The following is an 11,079-nucleotide window of genomic DNA, read 5'->3' on the forward strand; positions in this document are numbered from 1 at the left end:
ATAAGTTGGAGTGTTTCTTTCCTGCACCGGTTGAATGAATAATTTTATAGTCGATGAATTAGCTATGATTATCTACTGTAGCTCTTAATGCGGAAGAAGAGGACACTTAAAACTGAAAGACGAGGTTGGTACATAAGACTATGGTAAAATTGTAAGTGCGAAAGAGAATTTAGTACTGTTTTACGGAACGAAGATTGTTTCTATATCTTCTTCTTTCAGTGCCTATCCTCTATATGGATGTTGGCAATCATGTTGGTCCATATAATCCTATTGATAGCCGCCCTGAATAAATGCATGGTCGTCATTCACATCCACTGTCTAATATTTTCAGCCATGATGTTCGTCGGCGTCCCTGACCTCTCCTACTATCTATTTTGCCCTGCAGTATCAGTTTGGTTTGGTTTGGTTTTGGCTTTGGTCGGTTCTATTTGTCTATTTTACAGTCTATTAACCATTAGATTCTATTCTTATGATAGACACATGCATATTAATTGTTTTATTAAAAAAAAAAAAAAAAAACTCATAATTTTATAAATAACAGGGCAATATAGGTCTGAATTTCTTTCGAATGGTATTTCAAAATATTTTTTACTGTGGACCCTACTAATCAATATACCATGCCTGGTTCAAGAGTCTAAATCTGTAATTATTACATTATCATTTAATTTAATAATAAACTCTAAATTCATTTTATTCTAAAAAAAAAAAAAACTAAAAAAAAACAATTATGTATTCTTTGAAAGTGATTAATACAGATTTTTCCGAAATTATACATTACTTGATGTATGTGCATTATATTAATTCATTTATTTACTTTAATTGTTCCAAAGTGTATATTATTTCCAACAATCTACCAGTAGTTAGGTTAAAAGTTATGTATGTAAATAAATGACTACCAGCCTAAAATTATTGAGATTAAATAACGTAATATATAAGTAAATAAAATTTTCATTTATGTTAATACAATAAATACATTTTTAGCAAGCATAACCATACTGATTCCCCGTGGCTGGAACTCTGTGATTACAGCATCACCAATTTTGTTTCCATTAAATCCTCTATGCAATAGATTATTTCTTGGACACACTTTTTTTATTTAATTAATATGCTTCTTGGAAAATAGAAACTTGGGCATTAATGAGAACAGATACTCATAAGTAAAGAAGTACAATACAGGGTTCCAAAAAACCGTCATTCCCAAATCTTTATTGTTCCTAGTACTTCAATTTGGTTTATTTATAATCTATATATGTATAAATTGAACATCATCCACCAGAAGTATCAACAATTATGAGTTATTCAACTCATAAAATATGCTATATTAAGCAAAATCTCTAAAAGCCTACAATTAATTTAGTCGATAAACACGATACTTTTTTCATCAACTAACTGATTATTTCCCAATGGTATTAAAATACACATTTTATTTACAGCTACACCAATGCAATATTAGTTAGTAAATCTGAACGGTCTAGTGTGTATAAAACAATAATAAAAGGCTAATCCGTACATTTCCTAGCTGTCACAATCAAAAATTTTCCCTGAAAATGTCTCGGTCGGAGGGGCCGGAGGCTTATCGGACGACGAGATTTAGTGCTAGGTTAGAGTTTTACTGGCCTTACTCTTCTTTGTTTTGAAAAAGGCGTTTACTGCATTGAGGATGATTTAATATCGATTTTTTTTTTTTGTTTTGTGACTTTTATTTTAGGAAAACATTTGAAAAACAATTTTGAAGAGATTTGGGTCTGGAAACTTTCTATCTTTTCTGGTTTTTCTATATAAGGTATTAATTTTTGACAAATTTTATGTCAATTCTCAGTAACTGACGTATAGAGTTCTATCTCGTCAAAAATAGCATCGATAGTCATTCCTAAGCCGCCTTTGACGCCGTTTTTTCTCGATCATACGGTATTTAAATGTTTTTGAGATCCAGATGACCAGCTGCTGTCCTGTCACTATAGGTGTCGACTTGGCAAACTTCTCCCTTCAAGTCAAATTCAGTTTACATTCTGTATTAAATATAGCCTCATAAACAAACATCAACTTTATTGGTTAATTAACAGGTATTGAATGAATTAATCTACTTAAATATTAATAGAGAAATGGAACGTTACTTAAAATCTGCGTTTTGGTTTGCATTGCGTTTTAGGTTCCCTGATTATAAACTCTAACAACAAACCAACAGGAAAAAATTGACCAGCATCTTAGGAAAAAAAATATGCAAAATAATTCCACTGGACATCTGGTTCTGGAAAAAATTAATAAATTTTATTTCATATTTATATTTAAATAAGGTAGAGTATCACTCATAGAAAAGGAAGACAAATAGAAGAGGCTTCATTATTGACGGACTAGAAGTAGAATCACGAAAATTTTCTAAATGAAGTTTTCCTATACTGAAGTAAGATACATTTGTAAAGGTACAAGCATACGTGACAATTACTAAAAATAAGAATAGAGTAAATAAAAGGAATGAGGGTAGAGGTACCCCTGTTAATTTTTGCCCAAAAAAGCTTCGTTAGGTTAGGTTAGATCGTTAACTTAGGATTATCTTAAACACAGAATTGAATCTAATCAAGGAAAGAATGGGGAAAAGAATAGTTGGATTTACTGAATTCAAGAAATTAGAACTATATTTACCTACTAATGGTAAATGGGGTGAGACAGGGTTGCGGTCTTGTCGCTATTTCTTTTTAATATTCTCTTATATGATATTCTAGAGGGAACAATGTACAAAAATCATTGTGGAATAAGGTGAACTCCCTTTAGCGTGTTAGAAGATCTCAGTTATGCAGATGACATATATGTCTCCTTGTTCATAGTCACGCGGATATGGCATCAAAACCATTTGACTTATCAAATGAAGTTCTTAAGAAGAATTGCAGGTCTTAAGATCAATATTAAAAAAAAAACTAAATCGATAGAGTTTGTTCCAACAATGTCGCTCCGTTTGTCATTGGGACAACAATTATACAGGAGGTAAATGATTTTACTTAGTAATGTAATCTCAACTAACGGAACAAGATATCATAAACAGAATAAACAAGGCCAGAATAATATTTGCAATGCTCAACAATATTTGGAGATCTAGACATTACTCTCAACTTAACAAACTTAAAATTTTCATTTGAAATATCAAGTTGTCTGCGAAAAACTGTAGGAATATTCTGGCCAAGCACTATCAAAATTGAGGATTTATTGAGTTTAACCAACCAGAAGCAAGTGTATAATGAGACCAAACTGAGAAAATGGAGGTGGATTGGTCACAAGTTAAGGCGCAGCGTCAACAACACCGCTGGCAAAGCTATTAGGTGGGACCCACAAGGCAGTAAAGAACTGTTTGTAAAAGAACAGACACACATGGCAAAGAACAATCAAAAAGGAGATCGACCATGGCGAGATGTCAAATCAATTGCAAACAATCGAACCCGCTGGAGAGCATTTATTGAAGCCCTATGCTTCACGTAGGAACAACAAACAAAACAAATGAATGTGAATTACCATCTAACCAGACTAGAAGGTATTCCTTCAAATCACAATGTAACCCGGGCCCCTCAGGCCCAGTCCGACCCTGCCCCTTGCATGCTCGTACCACCGGCATTACTGAATTTTAATAACCGCATTTTTTTCTTTAATCGATCCAAATTCTTCCTTTTTTCTTCATTAGGATCTATAAATTACCTATCGACCAGCTGAAGCGCTTAAGCGCAACCGTAAAAATTATTTTTCTAAAGTTATAATTGTTCTAACACTCATAAGGGCGCATAACTGAATTACAATCACCCAGATTATTAAACAACGGGGAAGGAAAAAATATTCTTGGCGAATATGGAGGTGCTGAATATTAAATTATTAGCGAGCTCTATGGGGTGAGAGACGCTTATGAATAAAGTTGGTTTCGATGGGTGTTCGAAAATAGAAAAAAGGGCTGTTCTACGGTACTTATGCTAATACCAAGACGAAGTAGCGGTTAGATGCGGGCATTAGAAACGTGTAAATGGTGCTTTTTTCTAGTAGTTGGTTAATTTCTTGAAATAAACACGCGTGTGTTTTCGAATAATGGTCTAGTTCTAATCACCCGTAACTGTCCAGGTGGTGGTTGTCTCTACATCGAATTTTATGTGGTCTTTACTGTATAAAGTTCATAAAGATGTTGTAGACCAGTGTATAGAATTAGAATAAAACTGGTTTCAAGGAAATAAAGTTTTATGGTCTATTTTATTAAGTTTAAGTTAATTAAGGCTATTTTTAAGTTTTGTTGTCGTACTATTTCAGTCTCGTTCAGTCAACATCTGTGACGGCTATTCAAATACAGGGTGAGCTTTAAACAAATGCAAGGTGAGTCATAAAAGAAACATAATATTTTCTCTTTGCCGTTTTTCAAGTCGAAAATAACCGAGTCATTTTATTTTGAAAATATATTTTTTGCTTAAATTTTTAAAACCACCGGATCTTTTTTGGGTTTTCTTTTTTGTAAATTGAATCTACTACCTATGTTGCCATATTATCAAGAAATTATGTTTTTTAACTAAAAATTTAAAAAAATCTTTATTTTTTTCAAAAAATTCAAAATTTTCAAAAAATTTTTTTCACAAAAACAAAACTTATATACGTGTTTCAAAATATACTACCCCTAAAAATATTTGCACTTATTTAAGACTCACCCTATATATCGGTTAAGAATTGTTTTCCCATCGAATAAGTTGGAGTGTTTCTTTCCTGCAAATTTGCCGAATGAATAATTTTATAGTCGATGAATTAGCTATGATTATCTACTGTAGCTCTTAATGCGGAAGAAGAGGACACTTAAAACTGAAAGACGAGGTTGGTACATAAGACTATGGTAAAATTGTAAGTGCGAAAGAGAATTTAGTACTGTTTTACGGAACGAAGATTGTTTCTATATCTTCTTCTTTCAGTGCCTATCCTCTATGGATGTTGGCAATCATGTTGGTCCACATAATCCTATTGACAGCCGCCCTGAATAGATGTACGGTCGTCATTCCCGTCCACTGTCTAATATTTTTCAGCCATGATGTTCGTCGGCGTCCCTGACCTCTTCTACTATCTATTTTGCCCTGCAGTATCAGTTGGATAAGTTGGTATTTATCATTACGCATCACATGCCCAAGGTATGCCATTTTTCTCACTTTCACACTATGTACTATTTCTAGTTCCTTTTGCATTCTCTAGATCACGGTGTTGTTTGTGACATGGTAAGTGTATGAGATCCTGAGCATGCGGCGATAGCACCACATTTCAAAGGCTTCCAAGCGTCTAGATATAACATCTGTCAGGGTCCAAGCTTCCACTCCATATAGGAGCGTGGGGAATACGTAGCACCTTAGGACCTGTGTTCTTATAACAATATTCAAGTGCATATTGCATAGGATTTTTCTAAGACGGTTAAAAACGGTTCTGTCTTTTTCTATACGGCATCTGATCTCTCGTGAGTGATCCCATTCCTTCTTCAAGCTGCAGCCTAAATACATGATTGTATCTGCTGTTTCCAAGGTTTCGTTATTCGCCCTAAACTGTTGGTGCTGCGCCTCATCATTTTTACTAACTACTAGAATTTTGGTCTTCTTGCAGTTAAGCCTCATACCATACATATCACATGCCTCTACTACTCGGTCTATTAATTTCTGCAATCCCTCAGCACTATCTGCTATGAGAACTGTATCGTCCGCGTACCTTAAATTATTGATGGTTTCTCCATTGATCTTTATTCCTTCTTCTATTTCACTGAGCGCTTGTCTAAACAGTATTTCGGAGTTCGTATTAAACAGAATTGGTGACAGTATGCATCCCTGACGCACTCCCCGACTCACTGTAAATTCTTGGGAGGTTTCGTTGTCTACACGCACGGTTGCTCTCTGCTGCAGATACAAATTTGTTATAAGGCGAAAGTCTTTGTCGTCGATACCATATTCCATTAATATTTCAAATAGTTTGTGATGTTGCACCCTATCAAACGCCTTCTCGAAGTCTTACGTCTCTGGCCCTCTGTATCAGGACCTGTATAGAAAATAGGGCTTCTCGCGTTCCCATTCCACTTCCAATCCAAACTGAATTTTGCTCATGTTTTCTTCAAGCTTTCTATATATGCGAGAGTGAATGATGTTAAGTAGGATTTTCAATGCATGGCTCATCAAGCTTATAATTCGGTAGTCAGAGCACCTAGTAGCATTTGCTCTCTTAGGAAGGGGAATAAACGTGGAAACCAGCCAGTCGCTAGGCAATTCTCCTGTTTCGTATATTTTATTGAGTAGCTTTGTCAGAAGTTTAAGTTGGTTGTCTTCCAACAGCTTCAGTATTTCTGCTTGAACGTTGTCTGGTACAGTTGCTTTGTTATTTTTTAGCCGTGTTATTGAGTGCCGTACCTCATCTAGTGTTATTTCTGGACCTGAATCAGCATGGACAATGGTTTCCGCCTGTTGCTCCTCATCAAACAGCTCTCCCATGTATTCTCTCCACCTTTCGAGTATTCCTCCGGTGTCAGTTATAAGACCACCTTGTTTGTCCAATACCAAGTTACTGCTGCGTGAGCTAGTCCTACCTGCCATGGTCTTGATTTTCTTGTGCAGGTTGAAGGTGTCATGTTTTTGTTCCAAGGCTTCAATCTCCCTACATTGGATCTGTAACCATTGTTCCTTTGCTTCTTTGATCTCTTTGTTGATTTTGTTGTTTATTTTCTTGTACGTTCTTTCGTTCTTATTCCTGTGTTTTCGTCGTTCCTCCATAAGATCCAAGATTTCTTCTGTCATCCATTGCTGTTTTTTTGTTCCTTTTTCAGGTTTAAGCATATTATCTGCTACAAGATTGCAGACATTTTTTATTTTGCTCCAGGTATCTTCTACATCCATGTCTTCATAATTTATATCCAGAGATATGCTGTTAATATTGTTATTTAGTTCCTCTTTAACTTCCATTCTTGTGGTGTTGTCCTTTAGCCTCTGGGTGTCTAGGCGTTTTTGAGGATTTCTTTTGCGAGTTTTCTTCAATCGTATCTTGATTTTACTAAGCAGAAGATTATGGTCTGAAAGGATATCCGCTCCTGGATACGTTTTTACGGATTTTACAGAGTTTTGGTATCTCTTGTTAATGATAATAAAATCAATCTGATTCCTATTCATTTTTTGCGGCGAGTCAGCTGGAGATTTCCATGTGTAGAGCCGTCGAGGCGGTAGTTGGAAAAAGGTGTTCATTATCACACTGTCTGTTTCTTGATAAAACTGGATTAGGCGGTCTCCTCTATCATTTCTCATTCCCAGGCCAAAATTTCCCACAACATTGCCAACAGAACCTTTGCCCTTGAAACCTTAGCATTGAAATCCCCTAACGGGATATTGACTTCTTGTTTTTTTGTGTATTTCAAGGCTGTCCGTAGCTGTTCGTAAAATATTTCGATTTCCTGATCAGAGCTTTCTGAGGTTGGAGCGTATGACTGTATAATATTTATATTAAAAGGTTTGACATTAATTTTAAGTAGTGCCACTCTGTTTGATATACCCATAAAATTAATTACACAATTGTTCACTTCTTTGCTGACTATCATAGCTACTCCATTTCTGTTTTGTGTTGTTGTATCTCCACAGTGATATACATCATAGTCATCAATCTTACAGTGACCCGAATTGGGCCATCTAACTTCGCTGCATCCAAGTATATCAATATTAACTCTTTTCATTGTTCATGTTTCTATATACTCCTTAATAATATAGAATCCCACCTAAAAAATAAACAACATACATATTGAAGGAGAAGTATTTTAGTATACAAACATTGATGAGCAAGTATCCGCTATATTGAAATTTGGGTAAATACCCGAGTTTTTGCACCCGGTATATACCCAAAGGGTCAATTGAATTTGGGTAATTACCATTTTACCCGGTATATACCTAATCATACTGACGTTTTTAATTTAAGGTATTCTAACAGTTTTTAAAAACAATTTGTTTTTAAATTAAAATGATTGAATTACTAATATTGCTAATAAAAAATAGGGGTTGATGGTAAAAGGGTGAACAATTAGGGTTGTTTGTATTTTTTAATGCCACATCATAAAAAAATAAAAATAAAAATTTTGCCAAAAAAATGGGGTGGGCAACCCTTATCACTTAGGCGTATAACAAATAGATAACAACCTTTTATCAGACCTAATGAATATACATATAAAATTTTATCAAAATCGATCAAGTCGTTTCGAAGGAGTTTGGTAACAAAAACTATTAAAAACAACCCCTATTAAAAATAGGGGTTGATGGTAGAAAGGTGAAAATTTACGGTTGTATGTATTTTTTAATGCCACATCATAAAAAAATAAAAGTAAAAAATTTTGTCCAAAAGAATTTAAAAAAATGGGGTGGGCCACCACCGTTTATCACTTATGGATATAAAAATAAATAAAAACCTATTCTCAGACCTACTAAATATACATATTAAATTTCATCAAAATCAGTCAAGCCGTTATTAGATTTTGTTATCGAGTATTTCAATTCTTTACTCTAGTTACAAATTGAAATTTAATTTTTTTAAGTTTTTTTCATGGGGTCCAGAGACCTACAGTGAATCGGTTTTACTTTTTTTTTGAAAACCGTTCTAAATAAAAATGTTTCAGTTAAAAAAAGTATTTTTGGTTGCTTAATCTAAAAAACTAAAAATTACAAAAAAAAAGTTATTGGCATACATTTTTTTATCAATTATTTTCGACAGTTTAAATCCAGTTCAGAGCAAATGCTAGCACAAAAGTCAAATATCATCTAAATCGGTTAATAAAAAAATCCCATACAACGTGTATTTTATATGTGACACTGTATGAATGTTATATAGCAGGATTACATTTTGGTGTAAAAGTATGTAAAATCAATGTGTAACAACAATCGCTATATTTTCTATTTTACCACTACATAAATATGCATACGTCTAAATTCGAATACTCTATTATTACCATTTAATGGTAATGACGGAGTTAAAAATAATTCAACTTCATAAACTGATTGAATGTCTTTGTTTGAACATCTTAAAAGTTCAAATACCGAACCCTGAATTAACATAATCAAGGAGGCGATCTTCTTAATCGAAGAGAGTGCTTTAAATAACGATTCGAAAGACAGTAGTAAACATTAATTATATAATTAGAATAAACGGAGCTTCTTTGAGACGGAGTAAAAGTGAATGGAAGACCGATCTGAATGAGAATTACAATTTTAAATTTTGATCCATGTTGAATATTAAACGAATTATTTATGACTTAATTAAATCAATAATTATAATGAGCAGAGTTAAAAGCGTTTTAGTATGACAGACAATGTTTAAAAAGCAGTCATGATTTTGGCGAAAATTTGAAACACCCCGTAGATTAGTTTAACAAATTAAAGAATTTAAATAGCACTTTATCAACAAGGTGCATCGTTTCCGATAATTTGCTTTTTTATTTATCACAATAACTCTTTTTATTAGAGATAAGAAGAAGACAGTAACGAGTAATAACAATCTTAGCATTAAAAGCAAAATATTTCGCTATCGAAAGATGCGTACAATCTTAGATACGTTCCTATCTTAGATAGGAACTATCGAAAACAGGAAATTGTCATCCTATCCGATAGTCAAGCTGCACTAAACGCGGTCAACTCAATAACCATCAATTCGAAGCTGGTCAAAGAATGTCTGGAGAAGCTCAACAAATTAGGCAAAGAAAATAAAGTCAAATGTAAATGATCTAGCTAGAGAAGGAGCGAACACTCCACTAAATGGACCAGAACCGTTCTGTTTTTCAAACGGGAACCAACTGAAAGCGGAATTGAAGAATCTGGAAGACTCCATCCGTAACTTGGAATGGGTGTCCTCCAACGGTCTAAGACACTGGAAAAAGTTCCTCAGAACTTACGACCGAGAGAAATCAAAGGTTTTCCTTGAGTAAAACCATGTTCGGATTGTCACGGTCTTTCTAACAGGACACTGTCTTCTCAACGAACACCTCAGTAGGCTGAAGCTGAGAAACAACGGCGAATGCAGATTCTGTGGGGAAAATGGGTAAACACCAGAACACCTTATCACTGAGTGCGCCGAGACGAGCTGGTCTCTGTGGGGCCGTCTCAGATACTGACTTTTGTTAAAGCCCTGAGACTGTATGATGAGTTATAACTCGTTATAACTCGTTATAACTCAAGAAAGGGGAACACACAATAGATCTGTAAGATCGCGGTGATTAACTCCCCTCCTAAACATTCTACATTCTAGCATTGAAAGCATGCCTTTGCTTTTGGTCCTAATCAACACACCTTTGAAATGGTGTTGATTTGTTTTGTAATGTGTTCCATATTTCTACTGTTTCTTGGCAGTTACTCTAGCAGAGATAATTTCAGTGAGAGTCCAGAAGTTGTATCAGTTATTTTTGTTTTAATTAAACATGGTAGAGATCAGCTTCTGGAATTCCAGAAACCATCTTTGCTAGAGTAATTGCCAACAAACAATAATAATATGTCTGTTGAATGACAGTGACATTATAAAAACATTAACCACTATATCATAGGTGTGCTGATGAGGACTATATGATAGTATAGAGGAAGGCAAAAGTATGATTTTAATGCTAAATTGCTGTGTAAATCGTCATTGTCTTCTTCAAAAGTTCAAAACCATCATTACTCTAATATTTAGATCGCGATATTTCAACTAGTGATGAGAACTGTGGAATCATATAAGGAATCGAATGATTACTCACTGAATGTTTCCAACTATCGAATGATTTTATTCGAGTAAAAGCAGTGGTTGATTACAAGGCACGTGGCGACTTGGTGGGTAAATGTCATTAACGACATATTTCTGCTATATTACCTGTTTGTCAACTGTGTAAGAAACATTGCTAAGTCTAATCCCATCTCCAAAAGGTACTAAACTCCCCATTATGTATTTATTTTGCCTTTTTAGGATGAAAAATATAGTCACCGGTGTCCCATAGACCGAACGTTAGTGGTTATAGGTTAGCCATTAGCTATCGAATATTTCGATAGATTTTATTCGCTAGTTCCCATTACTAATTTCAACGCTAGCGCCGCCGTTCCGGACTGACCCTATTAA

At 34.5% G+C, this 11,079-nt stretch overlaps 2 protein-coding genes across 2 annotated transcripts; both read right to left on the minus strand.

Annotated features, from left to right (window-relative positions):
- Positions 1-6,011: 6,011 nt before the first annotated feature.
- LOC115879046 lies at positions 6,012-7,268 on the minus strand. Its single transcript, XM_030895682.1, has one exon. The coding sequence runs from the start codon at positions 7,266-7,268 to the stop codon at positions 6,012-6,014; it is 1,257 nt and encodes a 418-aa protein (XP_030751542.1).
- On the minus strand, positions 7,265-7,690 carry LOC115879047 (craniofacial development protein 2-like). Its single transcript, XM_030895683.1, has one exon. The coding sequence runs from the start codon at positions 7,688-7,690 to the stop codon at positions 7,265-7,267; it is 426 nt and encodes a 141-aa protein (XP_030751543.1).
- Positions 7,691-11,079: the final 3,389 nt, after the last annotated feature.

Source organism: Sitophilus oryzae, unplaced genomic scaffold (assembly GCF_002938485.1).
Source record: "Sitophilus oryzae breed Bouriz unplaced genomic scaffold, Soryzae_2.0 scaffold_1566_pilon_pilon, whole genome shotgun sequence".
Classification (NCBI taxonomy): Eukaryota; Metazoa; Arthropoda; class Insecta; order Coleoptera; family Curculionidae; genus Sitophilus; species Sitophilus oryzae.

Coding starts and splice junctions, on each gene's coding strand:
- LOC115879046 (XM_030895682.1), bottom strand. CDS start 7,268: ATGAGAAATGATAGAGGAGACCGCCTAATCCAGTTTTATCAAGAAACA.
- LOC115879047 (XM_030895683.1), bottom strand. CDS start 7,690: ATGAAAAGAGTTAATATTGATATACTTGGATGCAGCGAAGTTAGATGG.